Consider the following 19,388-nt stretch of genomic DNA (forward strand, 5'->3'; position numbering starts at 1 on the left):
AAAAAATATCACTGTAAACTTAGTTAAAAGTCTTAATAATTAAAAGATTGAATATCAATACAAGCAAGAGTGGGTCTCAAAGCTAGTCCTGAAAATGCTATGAACTGCACTTTCATGTCTTTAGGTTCTAGTAAATACCTGATGAGTTGAATCAGATGTATTTTGGAAAAACACAACAATAGACGATCTTCACTATGACTAGTTAGTGTAGTTTGAACCCCAGGCATTCCAAGATGTCTTGATATTCATTACTTTCAAGTGTTCAAGAGTAGAAGGATTGTGTATACTTCCAGTTCTCGGAACTATGGTTACATATATAGCCTACCATTCTATTTCCTTATGTTGTGGACCAGGTTGGATTCCTAGTGAAGACAGCATATCAAAATCATCACAAGGGATCATCACAAGTCCTTGGACAAATCTTACAATAAGAGCTGATATGTTTTTCTGTGGCTAATTATGATTGGTCAAAGCGTTGATATTGTTCCCTCTTGGGTCATAAATTTAATGTGCTAATATTGCTCTCTACTGATGATGAGAATAGCTCATTATGTTAGTATCGTACTCTATTGAGGATGAGAATCAGTCAAGTTATTACCTTACTTTACCTACTGCCTTCTATTGTAGGTCACAATCACTCAAGCACTGATACTGAGCTTAGTTGAGAACGAAACTCTCACAAAGTCCCATTACTATACTAGATCAAGGATAAAATACTGATGCTATATTATACCAAGGATGAGAATTACTCAGGGTCAGATACTGTTTGTGGTTGAAGGCAAGAATCACTCAGATGAACCACAGAAATCATGAAAACTTTTAGTCTGTAGAATCTGGTGAAGGTGATTGGTGAATTAAACGTCACAAATGTCCTTCTCTCAGTCCATTGGTAGGAAATTCCTGTTAGTGCGATATCTGAAAAATAAGTGGTTAAATGTTGCTTCCACCAGATGAAATGATTGCATTTTGGAATTGATTCAAACATGCTCAAGGTATATTTTAAGGGTATTTGATACAAATTAGTATCAAGAAGGACCAGACTTGGTGGTGGTAGGTGCACCCCTGTTGGCATTGGGTCCTTTTTACGCTTGACATATACAACCACCGTAGATATCTTTTCTTCGTATGATCACAAGATGCATCATTAAAAACATTACACTAGACATTGCAGACGTGGCATCTTCTTGGGCAACCTGATTTCATGTGAACAAATGTAAAGAAACCAGGGTGATGTGGTTGGATTTTGCTTTATTCATTCTCTAAAAAGCAATGTGAAACAGTATTATTTGGATCCGGAGCCAATCCCAGTAACACTATGTGCAAGGCAGGAGAATTCACTCCGGATGGGACACTAGTCCATCGCAGGGATCACCATTGACATTTCCATCAGAATATACTGGAAGTCAGCTCCACTTGCCATTCTCATAGATCATTTAATCTAATTTAATCTGTGATTTTATTCCATTTGACCTGTAGTGCTAGCTGGACACACCTCACTCATGTCCTGCACTGGATCCTACACTCTCAGTGTGAGTATTATGAGTAATACCTGTAGTTTCCTGGACATCCCTATTGAGACAATATGGACACCTGAAATAAGTGTAGTTACAATTAATTTTAGTGTTCAGTGTTTGGGGTGAGAATCACAAGAATCATAGGGCTGAATAAATCTATAAGTGTTTGTTAAAACCTGTATGAGTGAACTAATCAAATGCAGCTGTCGCAATAACAAAGTGCATCACACACATGTGTAGGTGCTGGCCTATTCTGCACAGAAAAACATTTGCATACATATAGCTTTAAGGCATGATTAAATACAGGGACATAAAGCCACTTGTGCTGTGTGAAGTACTCATCTCTGAGCATCTCCTCCTAAACATCCTTTCTGATGGAAATCAGCGGCGCTCGTCCACCTCCGAGAGACCTCTCGTCTCCTCCGCCTCACTCAAATAACATTTATTTACAGATGAATGAATTAAAAAAAAGGCTGAATGAATCAAAAGCTCCAGAGTTTAACCATGAGCTGCTGACACCACACACACACACACACACACACACTCTCTCTCTCTCTCTCTCTCCAGCACAGCTCCACCCACTCATTATGCACAGTAGCCCTCCAGGTTACTCATGCTATAAGCTTTCTTGTCAGATGAACTGTTAATGAAACACAGCAAAAACACAATGGCAGAGCTTGCATTTAACAAATAGTTGTGAATGAACCAGGGTTTAGTGAAGCTGGATGTTCCAGTAGGGTTCGTTGGATAAACTTTTTCTGAATAGGTTATATATGGAACCTTTTCTGAAAGGTAAACACTTAGTTGCACCAAATTTATCACCCTTAAAGGCTTTTCCTCTTGAGTAACGCTTAAAAGTTGCTGCCAGCTAGGAACAACTCAATTAGTTATCCAATTAACCCTTAAAGAACCCTCAGAAAAACCACTTTTTCTAAGAATGTAGGGTACTGCATAGTTGAAGGGCTCCTCCAGATGGCAAAGTAGATTTCTAAAGTGGATCTGCTTACAGAACAAAAGGTTCCTTCAAGGTTGCTTGCGTAGTTAAGGGCTCTAATTTACTCGAGCAGTTCTACAAGAAACCTTTTCTAAAAGAAAAAAAAACTCATCAGTTGTAGACTCCTAAATAGGATCTTTAAAACTAAAAAACAAAAAACATAGATGCTATACAAAAGCCTTTCTATCTATCTACTCATTTATCTATCCATCTATCTAAAAGGGTTCTTAAACATTCTTTGGATGGTTAATGGATCTATTATACTAAAGCAGTTCTACATGGAACCTTTTCTAAAAGAAAAAAACTCATCAGTTGTAGGCTTCTAAATAGAACCTTTAAAAGCTTTCCACAGAGGGACAAACTAAAAAAACATAGATGCTATACAGAAGCCTATCTATCTATCTATCTATCTATCTATCTATCAGGGGTCCTCAAATGTTCTTTGGGTGGTTAATGGTTTTAATTTAAGAAAGTGGTTCTAGGTGGAACCTTTTTCTTTAAAAAAAAAAAAGAAACACCTCACCCTATAGGTTCTGAATAGGACCTTTAAAGGTTTCCACGGCTTAGATGCTAGATGAAAGCTTTGCATTTTTTTCTTTTTCTTTCTTTCCTTCTTGAGAAAGATCAATATCTACAATCACAAATAGTTTCAGAAAGTCACTTCTTTTTTTTTTTTCCAAATCTCGCCACTTTGACGCAAAACCACACTCTGACGTATTCTGGTCTGCTCGTTTTAGCTCTGAGATTTTTCTTTCTTTCTCTCTCTCTCTCTCTCTCTCTCTCTCTCTCTCTCTAAGTACCTTTTTAGTAATTCCTACATAACTCGTTAGGGAGTGAGTGAGTGCCACTGTCTCTCCCCTCCTCCCTCCCTCCCCCTCACACACATTAGAGCAGCAGCACCCTGTTTATAGGAACTTCACCCGGGTTCAGAAGAAGGCAAATCTCGGTCAGCACCGAGGCTTCAACTCGTGTCAAGGACATCAGGGTCAGAGGGAGAGTTTTTGGGAAGACGCGTGCCAAGCGCATTTATTACTTTTCTGCTATAAAAGCCGTGGTGTGTCTCTGAGCAGTGAGAAAAGAGAAAGCAAGGGAACAAGACAGGAGCGGTCCTCCTTCACAGCATCTCTCTCTCTCTCACTCTTTCTCTCAGTCCTCCACAGCACACTTTCAGGAGGACACTGACTCTGGGACATTTGTTCTTTTTTTTTGCGCCTCTGCTCCGTGATGAAGTTGCTACTCTCAGTAGTGGTGCTTTTTCTTGCACTAAATGAAGTATTTGCAGAGGAAATGGGTCCAAATGAAGACCAGGATTACTGGGCAAACGGCTCCATAATGCAGGTAAGTGGAATTCCTTAATAAAAAAAAGGAAGGAAGGAAGAAAGAAAAAAAATCTTTTGGTTTGGTTTAGTTAGGAAATAACACCTAATTATAATAAATGAAGCATTAATTCTGAAATGTTGTTCAGGATTAAATTATCTGGGTCCAAGATTTAAAAACTTTTTAACAATTTAAATCTGGATTTTCTACTTTTGTAGCAAATCTAACATTACTTCTTAATATTGTGAATAACCATAACTTGAGCTTAAATAAATATCAATAAAAGTCAATAAAATTCCAGCTTGATTAAAGTCAGTGTAAATGGACTTGTGTTGCTGTCCAGGGCTGAAACAGATCACTGATGTTTTATATGCATTGCACGTCTCCCATTTGACTTTGCTCACTGGAAGACAGCCAAGTACTCTCCAAAGAGCTATGAGCGTGTTATGAAAATGACAATGAAAGAAAGAGAGCTGGTCTACTTTGTAAAAATTCCAGCAAGGAATTTTTTTTGTACATCAGAAAATCCACAGGTAAAACCTTTCACGCTGAATGCTGAATACTATTTCAATAACCACCAAACTATAAGAGTTAATTATTGAAGCTTCTTAAGATTTTATTAGCTAGCAGTTGTTTAAATGAGGCTGATGTGTCTACTGTAAGTCAGTACATTACCAAATGGACGAGGGCCACTGTAATGGAATTCCAGGGCTGATTTTATTGTTTTTGCACACTATAAAGCATTTTGCCCTACATTTATCCTGAGCATCTCACTTTACACTAATCAAATAACCCTTCCTAGGATGACTGGCTTCAAGCCGATCCCTTCAGAGAGATACTCAGACGGATAACGAGAAAACCTCGGCCACATCAGTTCATCGGTCTAATGGGAAAGCGCTCCTCTGGTAAGATCATTTCATCCTAAAGCTTTCTCGCCCTCTCTTCCTCTCTCACTTCAAGCCTTTATAGAGTAAATAACTAGCTCAACAGTGATACTGAGAATAAAATGAGGCTGCTGGAATGACCAGACATTCTTTTTTTTTGCATGTTTTTGCCTCCCAAAAGCTAACACACAGATTACACGAAAAAGTAAGTAATTGTTTATTTGCAGTCTTTTTGAACATTTGTTTGGTTCACATTATAATATTTAAGCTTTATGTAAAGTGAGTGTATGTGGAACTCACTGGAATAATTTACATTTAGTAGATAGGCAACGTGAGTATTTACTAAAGCCCTACCATCCTACAACACATGGGTTTTCTTCGTTTAGAAAAGGTTTTTTCAATTTAGTACATTAGAACCAGTAACCATCCAAAGAACCTTCCTTTTCCTGAATTGGGTGGATAGATAGATAGATAGATAGATAGATCGACAGATAGACATATTAAGATTACTGTTATTGGGTAAGAGGAAAATTTTGCATGCAGGAGCTTGTTTCACACACACACACACACACCTACACACACACCCAATGCTATAGGAGCCTAATCAGTGGTGGATCACATTTGCCTTGTCTAATTACAGTATTCACTATGGTATTTAAGTGCTTTAGGTGCTCTGCATTCTTTATTTCGTTCTCATCACATTTCACAGTCTTTCACCAAACTGATTTTAGTCTCCATGTAAAGAACGAGCTAAAGCAACATATGATCAAACACATTTTATTGTACTTTAATGAATGAGAAGTTTAATTTATTGATCAATTGATGAATGGTTTTTTTTTGCTCATATTTACTTTCCAGGGCATAAAATTAACTCCTTTGTGGGTCTGATGGGTAAAAGAAGCCAAGAGGAACCTGGTATGTATAGAATAATATCATATCCAAATCTTAGAAATAATACCTATTATGTAGTGAACAAATTTTATCCATTAGTGCAATTAAGATTTATTTAATATCCATCCAAGGAATTGGGTACACTTTTCAGTACACATTGCATCCGATTACCACTTAAAAGGACCGGTATCATTTACAAACCACAGCAAGAAATGCAGTTTCATTATTTAGAGCCATCCCATAAATAGAAATTTCACTTTCAGAATGTTACATGAACTCTCTTATCCAGTCCAAACCAGCAAATTTTAATATTTCATTAATAATCTTTATCTGTCCATTAGGAATATTTGTTTCTCAGTTTAAGTGTTACAAATAAGCACAGATTGAATTTTTTTTCTTTTCTTTCTTTCTTTCTTTTTTTTTTTTAAGAAACAGGATGTTGTAGAATTATAAAACACATTTTTGGACAGTTTTTCATAATGTGGTCCTTACAGTTAACCTTTAAAAAAGGTCCATATATCTGCCTAGAGCAAGTGCTACAATATATTGTTCACTTTTAGTACTCTTTAGTAGTTTCTATAGACAAGTATTTTCTAATTCTCTCTGGTTCAGACTGCAGCATTACTCATGTTTATCTCTTTCTTTAAGATTCATATGACTGGAGCTTGCTACAGAGCTACGAGGAAAGGCGTTGACGAACAACCCGACCTCCATCATGTCTGCTTCATGCTCAGTGGAGACACCACTCATCTTTTTTTTTTCTTTTCTAAAATAGGTGGTTTCACTTCTAGACTCCAGTAAAACGTTGTTTTCCACCGTGTGGTGATGTAGCAGTACCTGTGCCAATTTGTGTACTAAGAATGGAAGGGACATTTTGATACTGTCCAACATGTAATATTGTGTTTCTGTCCAAGTCTTTAAAAAAAAAAAAATACTAGTGGACTATTTGCACTGCCAATCTCTGCATAGTGCCTCACGATGTTCACAATCTGACTGTGCTGTAAATATTGGTCATGTTCATCATTCTCAGCATTTCCTGTCCATCATTGTAACTGTGGCTTAATATTATATTAAATATTAAAATTATTTTCCTTATTGGTAGAATTGTGGATTGCAAACATTGTGGTTGTGAATGTGGAGCGTGTGCGCCTCCTGGTGGCTTCAGTAAGACATTACAGAGGGGTTAGTGCCTGATAAAATGATATAATTCTGGGCAGAAAAGCAGTTTATTCCCAAACAAAATCTCTGATAAAGTCTAAAACTAATCTGAAAGCAGGGTGAAATTTGGTGTTAAATGTGAAACTTTGGACTGAATAAAATACACCTAGATTTATGCTTACCACACTGACATGGTAGCTAATGACCTCTAAAGCAATAGTCTACTAAAACACACACACACACACACACACACACACAGCACACACATATATGGAAAAATAAATCACATACATTTCACCATGTTATGCCCAGAAATTGCACAGGTGAATTCAAATACGTGATCACGTGTGATGTGAAAAGTTAAATCACCTGCATGTGAAAGAATTAACATGCATCCTAACGTAAGTGATTATTCACATACACTCCTGGGCAAAAAAAATGGGCCAAGCCCAAAATGGCAAATATTAAGCTTTTAATGGTCTTAACAACAAATCATTGGTCAAAAAATGAGCAAGAATTAAACAAATGCACTCCTGAGAGCTCCTGTGCCAACATTTACTGGTTTACTTTTGCCACAGTGAACTGTTTGGGGAAAAGCTAGAAACAGGGAAATTCACTTATACAGTCTTCTTATATGCAAAGGTAAAATCATGATAATGATTCAACTGTTTGATGTAAAATTGAAACTAACACGTCTGGGTGTACAAAACTTTCCAAACAATATATTCTGGGATGTTTTTTTTTTAAAGATTAGTCATTATTTGGTTCTCTGCCACACCTGATGCAGCTCATCAAGGCCCAAAGGCTTAAACATTTAAAGAAATTAAAGGGAAAAGCTATCTCATACTAAGTTTCTTTATCTACTAGTTTAATTCTTGCTAATTTCCTGACCAATGACTTGCTGTTAAGACCATTGAAAGCTTTTTTTTTTTTTTGCCCAGGTCTACATTTGAAATTCGAGTGACTTTTCTGTAAGGGACACACTCACACACAGATACAATGATAATATTGTTAACAGGAATACATTTACATTTATAGCATTTGACAGAGGTGCTTATCCAGAGCGACTTACAAAAGTGTGTTGAAGTCTCTATCAGTAAATACATTCTGATACTGGCTCACTAGGTAACAAACTAGCAATACCATCAGTCTAAAAACTCTGTTGGGGAGATAATAAAAAATCTCTGTTGGGGAGATAATATATTAACAAGCACTCAGACAATACCATTTTTTTTTAAAACTGTATATCCTCAAAAAAAAGACGACACTGAAAATATGAGTGTAAACAAAAGCAGTGAACATGCTAGCATATTTTTTTACAAACAAAAGTTGGGAGTTAGCCATGAGGTAAGTGAAGGACCAAGATGGTAGCTCATCCAGGGGGCGGGGCTTATTTCATACCACTATAATAACATAAGTTAATTCACATTAAGTCATTTTTACTAGAAAACAGAATAAAACAGTGCAATTCTTTTTCCTTGTGATAGTCATATGCTGTGTCTAATCAGCAAGGAGCATATGCTGTTCAATAAAGAAGTGCCTTTAAATAAATTAATTAATAAATAAGTACAGTGGAGTAAAATAACCTGACAAAATTTGTTCCAGAAGCTACAAGAGGTACATAATCCCTCAGAAAATAAATAAGTGAATTAAAACATATGACTTTTTGAAACATTTGGAGTTAATGTTGACATGGTTTTGGTTTTGAAAGTGGCATTTGTAGTCTGTTGGCATGATTGTGGTTTGAGTGTAACATTTCCGTTTGTAAATGAGTTTCGCACTTACAGGCCACTGTAGTTTCCTCCACTTCCGCCTTCTTCTTAGCAGTGCTCCTGCGTTTCCGGTTTCTTTCACTACACCCCAAAATGGCGCTATTTTACAGTCTGGGTCTGCAAGAGCTCCTTAGATAAAACTGAAGGACAAGCTGCTGTCTCTGATGTTCTGTTCTGATGAACTGTCCTGATGAGAGTATTTAAAAAAAAACAGAAATGCATCATAACACTGAATGCAAGGAGTCTGTTTAGGTCTCAACAGACCAGAGAATCTTTCCCTCTTGCAGAGAGCAGAGTCAGTTTCCAATTTCTCATGACTAAACCTTGATTGGTACTGATACGTTTCTAGAACTTTCTCCAGGACTTGTTCTGATAGCTCATTAGTCAAACTCTGAGGAACAGGTTTATTTATACTGAGATCACATGACACTTTAATTGCACACAGCTAAACTCCATGCAACTAATTACATGACTTCTGATAGCAACTAGAACGGTTTCACAGCAATATGGTGAATACATACGAAATCACAACTTTTTTGCTTTTTATTTGTTAATACTTTTGCAGACTATATTGATTTTTCCTCCTACTTCAACATTATGGGCTATTTTGTGCAGATTCATCACATCTACAATTAAGTTCCTTTTAGTTACAGGTTGTAACACTACAAAATTCCCACGCTGTCAAAACACATCTTAGTGCTTGTCTTTATACACAAACACGCTTGTCAGTTCCACCATAGTTAGAGGAAAAACAAGGCGTTGTAATTTAGAGAGGTCAGTAGTAGGCTGTAAATGAGAAACTGGAGAAAACTGGGGATTTTGAAAAACCCTGTATTCACTGCTTTAGTGAAAAATGAGAAAAGCAGCCGACACACTTGTCTGAACTTTTTAAAATGTGCTGATGTGCAGCTGTAGTTTCTGGACATCTTAAGACTGTTTTTTGTTTGTTTCATAGGTTTTTTTTCCCTCAAATGCAGGGAGTACCAACAACTGAAGTTCATCTTTCCAGAAAGATGAAGCAGTAATTTTTATTTATTGTGCAGGTCAAGCTCCTCAATTCAGATTTATTGCAGCGCAGAGCTTCATTTCAGCACTTTCTCAGAAGACATAAGTAAACATCATGAAAATTGTCTGTATTGGATCGTTACGTTATGAACGCGCAGTACCATGCTGCGTATAATCAAATAAAAAATTTAATAACATTTTTACAGCTTGAGGAAATATGTTTAGTGTGGGAAGCCACTTTCCAGTGGTTATAATGCTTAAGTGAGCTTTTAATTCCATGATAATGCTACAAAGAGTGGAAACGTTCAAGAGGTGCAAGCCACTGGATGTATTCAGTGTAAACAGACACATGGAGAAACATGACAAGACCACGAGGAAAAAACAACAAGGACAAGAGTCAAACTTTCATTTACTGCGTTAAGATATTCTTACACATTATTAGGCAGAATGCCATGGAATCACAAATCAGGTTTAAATGCTCATGAATCAGTACTTTAAAAAAAATCATTAAATGGTTAATAAGTGCTGTATTATTAGGATTATTACAATAACAGAGTACCTTTGGGTTACTTTTGCTTGAGGCAGTCGAAAAAGCGATTACAAAAATGGGACGTCACAGTTCACAGTATAACAAGATTTAAAACACAATTTAAATGTTTTATTTTGCTCCAAATTACAATAATGAGTAATGAATAAAAATTCATGCTTTGTTCCCTGAATTATTCCCTGTTCCTTAATCCTTGTTGTGTGTACTGTATGCTGTATAGTCGATTTATTTTTAATGACACCACAGCGCTGTTGAATTTTATCTGATTGGTCAGGAGGTGTTGATTAGTTTTCCATAACAGCAGCTCGGACAGTAGTTCTGGCTGCAATGTGCGCATTATCGTTTCTATGGCAACGGCTAATTCATAGGGACTTGTATGACATGTAATCTAAGTCGAACAATAGATAACAAAGAAACATGTTATCTAGTTTTCTGTTAGGAGATGTAACATTTAACATTTTTGAACGGAGTCTCCAGGTATAGAGGTAACGCTATAACTAACAAGCTGCATTTCTTTTCGTTTTATTATCTTCAAGAGAAAGTGAGGGAACAACTATTTCTAGCTGCTATGCGGGTACTCCACAACTATAAAAGCATAAAAAGTGTAACATTTCGTTCTGCATTATAAGCGGAATAAAACACTTTGGGATATGCTGGTATTGGAAAATAATCAACAGTAATGCTGCGTCACATTGGGATATATCACACCACGATTATTTTCCTATAACAACACGTCCCCAAGTGTATTATTCCGTACAAAGTAAACATTTTTAAAGCTATTTTAAATGTTATGCTTTGTTATAAAAGGCACGCCGGATGACGCAGTATTCTGACCTGGTAAACTCTTGCATGCTGTGTTTATCGTAGAACAGAAAGTCAGAGAAAGGCTTGATCTAACGATGTGATGCAGTATTTGGAATAGAATTACAAGTTGTTACTGATCTTTGTCTGGTTTGTAAATGGACAGGGTTCTGGCCGAGGGGTCTGTAGCTTTGATCCATCGAGGCATCCAGTAATGCGGCGTCCATTCGGAGCGTCCCGGGTAAAGCTTCTCGAAGATCTGCCGGAAGAAGAAGCCTTCTTTGGTAGCGGGAGGGTTGTAGGGGAACAACGCGGCCGCTTTCTCTAACTCGGTGTCGTTCACCTACAGAAGACAACAAAACCCACAGCTGTTAAATGTACAACATCCTCACGAAGCGTCACACTTGGACAGGCTGTGCACATGTACCTCAGACTCGATGTGCTCCTGCAAGCTCATGTACCAGGACTTCTTCACGGACGTCAGTCCGTCACTGAAAGCCTCTTTGCGTCTCCACAGAATCTCGTCAGGAATCAGATTCAGTCCTTTGAACGCTTCCCTCAGAAGATGCTTCTCCACGCCATCCTGTGGTAAAAAATAATCAACTTCGGGTTGGTAACAGTAACTCTGCTTTGCGCTTAGGCTCATTTCCTTATAAAAGCACGAGTGTTTTATTCATTACATAAAATATCTGTAATTTTAGGTGCAAGCCGGGTATGTAATATATGTACGAAGCTCTAAACAGACATCATGAAAAATTAACAACCATGATGTTATCTTTTTTTTAAATATTGCTGTACTCCTAATACTAACACCACTTGTTTTCATTTAACGAATTTAGAATGAAAGTCATGAATGGAGCGGTTATGGCCACTAGAGGCAGCTGCTGCTCTAGAAACCTATTAACCTTTTGTGGGTTAACTTCAGAAGAGTGAAGAACAGAGAGAAGGAGAGAGTCTTAACCTTGGGCGTCCTCAGCTCCTCAGGCAGAGAGAGGTAGTATGCGGTGAACCTGTGGTCCAGGAAGGGCACTCTCAGCTCCAACCTAATGAGACGAGGCCCAGAGAGAGAACAATTAAATAATGAGAGGAGAAAATTTGTTTAAAAATCAAGAAAAATATACAACTTGCTCACCACTTACCTTTTCCAGGAATATACCACAATACACAATATTTTTTTGACAAATAAAAAGTCCAAGCTGCTGTTTAAAAGTGATCCTCCAGGGGTCAGTATGGAGATAATGTTCTACTCAGAGTAATTCTGCGTTCATTTGCAAGTTGTAATAATGTCATTACTGACATTGGGACGTCTGACATGTGAAGTGGGAAAAAAATGGCCATCTCCATGAAGCGTGTGTATTTTGTATGCTCCGTCAGAGCACGTAAAGCTCATAAACAGCTACTTTAAGCACACTTTTACAGTTCCAGGCCTGAGTGCGTACTGGTTCTGTTCTGCTCTAGTCAACTTCAAACATTCATGGCAACATTTTGGACAGAAATTGCAGCAAGCTAGCCGGCTAACGTTAGTGATAATGATAATGTTGATTACTTTCTCAAAACATTGATTAGTATGGTCAGTGTTGTATATTAACTGACCTAAAGCCAATAAGGCTATAAACTCATTTAATAGTAGAGAAGGGGGACGTTACACTGTTGACAGTGTGAGCGGCCATGTTGATTTGATGTCACTCTGTAAACTGGGAAAGAACTGCTAGTTGACTGAAGGAAGACTAACCCAAGTTGACGAGTTGAAACTTTAAGCTGAAGGGGTGTTTTCAGTGGTTTTTACCAGTTGTAGGCAGGGAATTACAAGTTGCAACTTCGCCTCGAAAGCAGCCTAAGACGTGTGATAGATGGTGTGAATTTGCAAGCATGAGTGCACCATCATCTCACCCGTGTGCGGCTGTCGTCCTGTCTGCTCTCAGCGCGTCGAACAGATAAAGCTCCTTCAACAGACGCACACTTTCCTCCGCTCCAGCTTTGGCCGATGGAGCCTGAATGAAACAGCACAAGTTTACACAAAGAAGCACTTGCAGTACGTACTAAGCACACAAAAAGGCTTCAGTCTGATTTACAAGACTAGATCTGATCACTTGCTGAAGTGAAGTGTACCTTATGGAAGTAGATGTAGCCCTGCGTCAGTTCATCAGATCCCTCACCAGAGAAAATCACCACGCTGTCCGTCTTCTCTCGGATGTATTTAGAGATCAGATACATGCCTGTAAACATAAAAGACACAAAATACAAATGCTTGTAAACTAATGAATTGTCATTTTGTATCATTGGTGCCATGTAGTGGCTAAAATAAAACCAAATCGTCTATTATATCTATAATTTATGACCCTTTTTCTATGGCGAAGATTCCACGTCAGATAGAAAAGGAATCACAGTGAGAGGAAAAATCTGACATGGAAAACCCAGACATTGCTTTTCATTTGTAACATGAGGAAAACATACCACACTGAAAAGCAAAACCTCCACTCTTATATCGTCTGATCTCTTCAGTGACAATCAGTCAGAAGGGGATTGATTTATTTTAAAAGAATTAAACACTGAAGTGAATGTAATTCTGCGCTGCACTGCGTTTCACTTTCACCAGTGTGCTGCAGTAGTGCTACACTGAAATGCAATCACTGTCTAATTGCAGCTCAGAGCTGTACTCCTATGCTAATGATTAATCATTACCAATGGGGTGAGTTACAATTCAGACAGACTCTTCACCTCCACGTCAACTCTTCCAGCTGTGCAGCACGGACCAAGCAGCTTCATGGGCAGAGATTTAGAAAATTCTTCTCTCTGAGCACCAAGGAATTCGGACTAATTCACATCATCAGATCAGATGGAAGGAGGAATGTCGCTTAGACACATTTTAATCAGTTATGTTCACTGAGCAGATTGAATGAGAAACGTTTAATCTTCCTCCCGAACAATGTGGGCTAAGAAAAGATCAGGCTAGGATAACAATCCTCATGCCGTCATCCTGCATCAGTTTCTGCTCTACTGCGTGAAGCTCACAGCTCACAGAGTGAGCATCAGGCTGTGCTGTGCACTAAAATTGCATCATTCGTAATATTGCAACTGAAACGTCCAGGCTTACCAACTGACGCGCGCACTGTGGTGATGTCGTAACACTCCAAGTGGAAAATAACTTCCTCCAGCGCGCGGATGCCCTCCTCTGGGGTGAAATTCACCTCGTGGTGCTCACTGCCTATGTGAGCTGCAACCTAGCATATATATAAAAAAAAAACACCTAAAACACCTTGACAACTCATACTCATGTTCATATTTTATTATTAAAGGTACCGTCAGTTATTTTAGCAGATGTTAGCTGAAGCTAGCAGTGCCTTCCTTCAGTGCTCCGGACATAGCCACGCCCCAAAATACACACCTACATCAGAATGCTAGTGCAAGATCGAGAGCTTTCTGAATTGGCAGACGATATGATGATGTAAAGACGCATCCTTATCCTGTTTACTCGGATGTTCAGGGTCCACATTATTTGTGTTTTCTCCTGAAGATTTTTTTTTACCCTCTAAGCAGATATTTCATGAAGCTTCCACAATGCAAAGCGAACTTATAAACACTGACTCCACCTTTGATCCCAAAAAAAAAACAACAACAAAAAAAACGTCTTTATTCTTCTCTATGTCCTGTATATTGTGTTTATGTATCAACTGATCCGAGGACTCTCCCTTAAGGGTGCATCGATACTAATTTTTTAATGTTTTTCTTTTTTTTTTTTTTTTTGGAACTCCCAATTAGAGAGACCGTTACCGAAATGAGTAACTGCACACTATTAAACAAGCAGGAGCGAATTATGTTTAAGATGTTATGGTGTTTAAACAGTATATTTAATGAAGAGCGTGAGGGTAGACAAGCTGAGCACGCAGAGCAGTACCAACATACATAAAATAAAAGCAAGGTGACATATAAACAAAACGTTAACATTGGCGAAAGAAAGCGCACGTGTCTCAGTGCTCGCAGAAGTGAACTGCTCTCACGCACGACAGTTTCTGTGCACGCTTGATTCTCTGCTCCACGCTTGCAAATGCCTTTGTGTACGCACATTTCACACAAAGGCATTATAGTGTTGATTTGAGTGATAACTTGTGTCACATGGTATCCCGTGGTATCTGATGCATTTTTTTACCAGTGCGAGGACGAGTAAATGAGCACGGTGTCAGACAGATACCTGAAATCAGTATGTCTTGTCTTGTTAAATGTCCAAATTCTAACAAAAACAACACTTGCACTAGACCCTGACATGTTAGTATCATTACTGTAACATGGCATTAAACATTAATGATTAAACTCTACTCACCTTGCGTGCAGCTATAACGTCTGGACTGTCTTCTGCCCCGATTGAAAACGTCTGAATGGGATACTGCAGCTGCTCCTCCGTGGCTAGCTTAACAAGCATAGCAGCGACGAGGCTGGAGTCAAGACCACCTAGAGATTAGGAGAGTGTCTAAAATTACATCAGTTAAAGAAAGGAATTGTAAAGGAGAAAAAGAAACAAGCAGGGGTACCTGACAGGAGGCAGCCGATCCTCCTGTGGGCCATGAGGCGCTTCTTCACAGCGTTTTCAAACAGGATCCTGATGTTGCTCTTTACTGTTTCCAGAGCGAAACCTACACAAACAACACAACACAACTGTTCAAACAGGACTTGTGTATTTGTGCTTTGGATATTTTAAGGTAATACAATATTTATTCAGCTTCATGTGGTTAAAGTTGTGAGGAGAAACTCTAAGCTAAGCTTGAGCTAGGTAATGACTGTGGATTTAGCTACAGTTTAGCTAGTTAGCATGTTAACCTCATCATCCACTTTATTAGGAACACCTGTACGCCTGCTCTTTCATGCAATTATCTAATCAGAGAGACTGTCTAGTGTGGGTTTACAAATGTTCCTATTAAAAAGGACAGCGGGTGTGTATTAAATGACACTCCGTTCCCCGTGATTCCTGACCTCTCTCTCTTATGTTCTTACCCGTGCCGAGGTTCTCGACGTTGTCGTAGGCAGCATGTTTGGGCTCTTCGGTGCAGCAGTGGAACCGGTCCAGCTGAACAGACTCCACCTTTCCATTCAGCTTCAGGTCAAACACCTCGAAGTGGCCTGGTAGGAATGGGGTGATCTTCACAGGGTTCGACATGGAGTGCATGATCTGGGTCAAGCCTGGAGAATGGAGAACATGAAGACAGAAAATGTTTGATATTTAGCTCAGTTTTCTCCTTCTTTAGACCAAATTCCAAATGGCTTCCTATTCACTATACATGCTCACTACATAGGGCATCTGTTGAATGTATACAGTACAATTTTACAGTGTAATGTATACTGTATTTTACTATTCATGCCCATCAGCATATTAGAGTATCAGATAATTTGCATCGGGGAAACACTAGAACAAAAATCAACAGAGATAGACATCACCCAAAACAACCTCCTTCCCAGTACCTTTGGCCTCTGAACACACGGCGAGGAAGCCATCTTCAGTCAGCATCCTGAACAAAGGCCTGACGCCGTACGTGTCTCTCCCCAGGAAAACTTTCCTATTGGCCGTGTCCAGCAGCACGAAGGCGAACACTCCGTCCAGCAGCGACGCCATCTTCTCGACGCCGAAGCGGTCGTACAGGTGGAGGATGATCTCTCCGTCCACTTTGGTCTGGTGCTCGAACTCAAAGTGCTTTTTCAGCTTTAGGAGAAGGACATCAGAGACATTAGACTACAACACAAGCAATCTCAAATAAAGAACTGATAACTAATTGTCTCTTACTTCTACATAACCACTAAATTTAAGCAGCAGAAAGGTGGCGTCTGAGATGTAATAATATCGAGGTTGGTTAAAAGCCGGGTAACAATGGAAGCATAAACACTGGAGATCTGAATTAAACAGATAGCGTGTGAGAAAATAAAAGTGGATCTTTGCTTTTCTAGTAACCATGACAACTACAGGATCTTAGTTATCACATGCTTTATGCTATTTGATGCTATCAGTTTCTCACTGTAATGTCTATAATAAAAAAGTTGCATGTCTGCACTCCTGAATCAGGCTAATTATCCATTAATGCAGAATGAGTGATTTTCCAGGTTTGTTTTCCTAAAAAAATGTAGATCACGTTGGATCATTAAACACTCCAATCATTAAACACACAATGACATTGTGTCACTGCAAATATAAAGTGAACCTTTATACCTGTAGCTGTCATTTTAAGAACCCATTTTTAACTGGTTTCTAGACCGGATTTAGACAAATTAATCAAAGACTCATACACACCCGATGGTGGTTGTAGATTTCGCCATTGTAACAGAGCCAGAGGTAAGGGAAGCGCTTAATGCGTAGCGGCTGCATCCCGTACAGCTGGTCCACGATGGCCAAGCGGTGGAAGCCGAAGCAGCAGTTGGTGAAACCGTTGACATTTTCGAAGCGGAAAGCATCCGGACCCCTATGTGCGATCTTCATGGCACAGGTGCACTGAACTGACAGGCACTCATCACTGCCAAACAAGGCCCATATACCACACATTGTGTTTCTGTAGGGAGGAAATTATACATTATACTGTAGGTAATTTCATCATTAAAGGCAGGTCAACTATTTAAGATAGGTTTTTAGACAGTTATGACTTTGCTTATCATCTGAATGAGACGACAACTGTAGTAGACATCACCTGGCCCATTCCCACGTGACTCCTTTCCTATTGGGCACTACATTGGCCCATTCTCACGTGACTCCTTTCCTATTGGGCACTACACCAGCCCATTCCCACATGACTCCTTTCCTATTGGGCATACACTGGCCCATTCCCACATGACTCCCTCTCTATTGGGGACTACACCGGCCCATTCCCACATGACTCCCTCTCTATTGGGGACTACACCGGCCCATTCCCACATGACTCTTTTCCTATTGGGCACTACACCAGCCCATTCCCACATGACTCCTTTACTATTGGGCATACACTGGCCCATTCCCACATGACTCCCTCTCTACTGGGGACTACACCGGCCCATTCCCACATGACTCTTTTCCTATTGGGCACTACACTGGCCCATTCCCATGTGACTCCTTCCCTATTGGGCACTACACTGACCCATTCCCACATGACTCCTTCCCTATTGGGCACTACACTGGCCCATTCCCACATGACTCCCTCTCTATTTGGCACTACACTGGCCCATTCCCACGTGACTCCTTCCCTACTGGGCACAGTTGCAACTGTGACTGGCCCATTTCCATGTGACTCCTACCCCACTGGGCACTACACTGAGTGTAGAAGCCACTATTTCTTACCAGATATATTTCTACTTTTAAAGGAAACAGTAGGTTAATGACTCCTAATGGGATCTAGCATTAAATATTATTCAAACAGCATCAACTAAGAAGAGATTATTCAAAAGCATCAATTAAGAGGTTATTCAAAAAGTTTCACCTAACAAACTTGCCTTCTTTACACTTCCAACAAGAGGTGTCCATTGTGAGTCATTTTACTGAGTCGTTTTACTGATTCGACTCTTTTGAACAAAACCGTTAAACAGAAACTAAATTTTGAAACGTATAATTTACCAACCGAAATATGTCAGCAAAAGTAAATGCCCCCTACAGCTTAACACAGGATTTTCCCTTTAATTTGTCCCATTTTTATATTTTAATGCTAAGCTTCCATATGTGATAAAAGTAGCCTTTTCGAAAAAATAAATTTTACCATTCACAATACACGTTTAATCGCTACCACAACATATTTTACAACGTCAATATTATGGTTACGTCAAATAAAAGTAATATTATAGATAAATATGTAACTAGAATATAAAAGAGTCGAACTCTCGATTCGTTTGTAGTTTGCTTGAGGATCAATGATTCAAAGAGTCGTTCAAATGAATCGATTCGTTCAGGAGTTGAGCATCCGGCAGTAGCAGCAGCAGCTGCACGGCTGATGCAACTGTGACCCAAAACACTGCATGCAGAAACGTGTAACATCGACTATTAAACTAAATTATAAAAATAATAATAATAACAAGGGTCATGGCGATGTGAATGTTTATCAGTAAAAGAGATTAATACGAGAATTAAATGACATCTTGGTCAACTGTATCGCGATGTTTTCTTGATTATTAAAAGCGACGAAGAAGAAACAAAATGAACAGAAGTCAAACTGACCTCCTCACGTCTCAAATGGCAAAAGTTAATCGCGCTTAAATAATAATAATAATAATAATAATAAGGCTGTGTACCTGCTGCTTTACCCAGGATGAGAGAGATGAGTCTCCGCTACGGTGGCCTGGAGCGGACACGCTCGAGCCAGAAGTGCGCATGATGAAATTCAACCGCGGATGTCATAGCGCGCGAGAGAGGGGGCGGGGCGACATTAGTGGGCGTGTTTATCTATTAATAAGCATGTGCACTGTGTTCATACAAGAGCTCAGTCCATCTAATGTCTATCCTGTCAACTAAAATCATAAAAGGAAAACAATAATCTGTTTTCCTGGTATTACTGTGTAAAAATATTTAGT

The 19,388-nt window shown here is 39.0% G+C and overlaps 2 protein-coding genes across 3 annotated transcripts; one reads left to right on the forward strand and one right to left on the reverse strand.

The window, feature by feature from the left end:
• Positions 1-3,355: 3,355 nt before the first annotated feature.
• On the forward strand, positions 3,356-6,704 carry tac1 (tachykinin precursor 1). 2 transcript variants are annotated; one of them, XM_026942164.3, is made up of 5 exons: positions 3,362-3,846; positions 4,628-4,730; positions 4,891-4,914; positions 5,568-5,624; positions 6,249-6,704. In XM_026942164.3, the coding sequence occupies exons 1-5, from the start codon at positions 3,733-3,735 to the stop codon at positions 6,293-6,295; spliced, it is 345 nt and encodes a 114-aa protein (XP_026797965.1). In that variant the 5' UTR covers positions 3,362-3,732; the 3' UTR covers positions 6,296-6,704. The 2 variants fall into 2 exon arrangements, with proteins under 2 accessions (XP_026797966.1, XP_026797965.1); XM_026942165.3 differs by lacking the exon at positions 4,891-4,914 and having other exon boundaries at positions 3,356-3,846.
• A 3,223-nt stretch (positions 6,705-9,927) lies between these two features.
• On the reverse strand, positions 9,928-19,245 carry asns (asparagine synthetase). Its single transcript, XM_026942378.3, has 12 exons — positions 19,110-19,245; positions 17,155-17,410; positions 16,335-16,572; positions 15,870-16,055; positions 15,410-15,511; positions 15,202-15,329; positions 13,978-14,104; positions 12,993-13,099; positions 12,774-12,874; positions 11,845-11,926; positions 11,311-11,466; positions 9,928-11,226 (listed from the first exon to the last, which is right to left on the reverse strand). The coding sequence occupies exons 2-12, from the start codon at positions 17,401-17,403 to the stop codon at positions 11,017-11,019; spliced, it is 1,686 nt and encodes a 561-aa protein (XP_026798179.3). The 5' UTR covers positions 17,404-17,410; positions 19,110-19,245; the 3' UTR covers positions 9,928-11,016.
• Between the last annotated feature and the right edge of the window lie 143 nt (positions 19,246-19,388).

Source organism: Pangasianodon hypophthalmus, chromosome 29, assembly GCF_027358585.1.
Source record: "Pangasianodon hypophthalmus isolate fPanHyp1 chromosome 29, fPanHyp1.pri, whole genome shotgun sequence".
Taxonomy (NCBI): Eukaryota; Metazoa; Chordata; class Actinopteri; order Siluriformes; family Pangasiidae; genus Pangasianodon; species Pangasianodon hypophthalmus.

Coding starts and splice junctions, on each gene's coding strand:
- asns (XM_026942378.3), bottom strand. CDS start 17,403: ATGTGTGGTATATGGGCCTTGTTTGGCAGTGATGAGTGCCTGTCAGTT. Junction 15,512..15,869: donor CGTCGAGAACCTCGGCACGG/GTAAGAACATAA, acceptor TTGTTTGTGTAG/GTTTCGCTCTGGAAACAGTA. Junction 14,105..15,201: donor ACGTTATAGCTGCACGCAAG/GTGAGTAGAGTT, acceptor TATATATGCTAG/GTTGCAGCTCACATAGGCAG.
- tac1 (XM_026942164.3), top strand. CDS start 3,733: ATGAAGTTGCTACTCTCAGTAGTGGTGCTTTTTCTTGCACTAAATGAA. Junction 3,847..4,627: donor CAAACGGCTCCATAATGCAG/GTAAGTGGAATT, acceptor AACCCTTCCTAG/GATGACTGGCTTCAAGCCGA. Junction 4,915..5,567: donor CACACAGATTACACGAAAAA/GTAAGTAATTGT, acceptor TTTACTTTCCAG/GGCATAAAATTAACTCCTTT.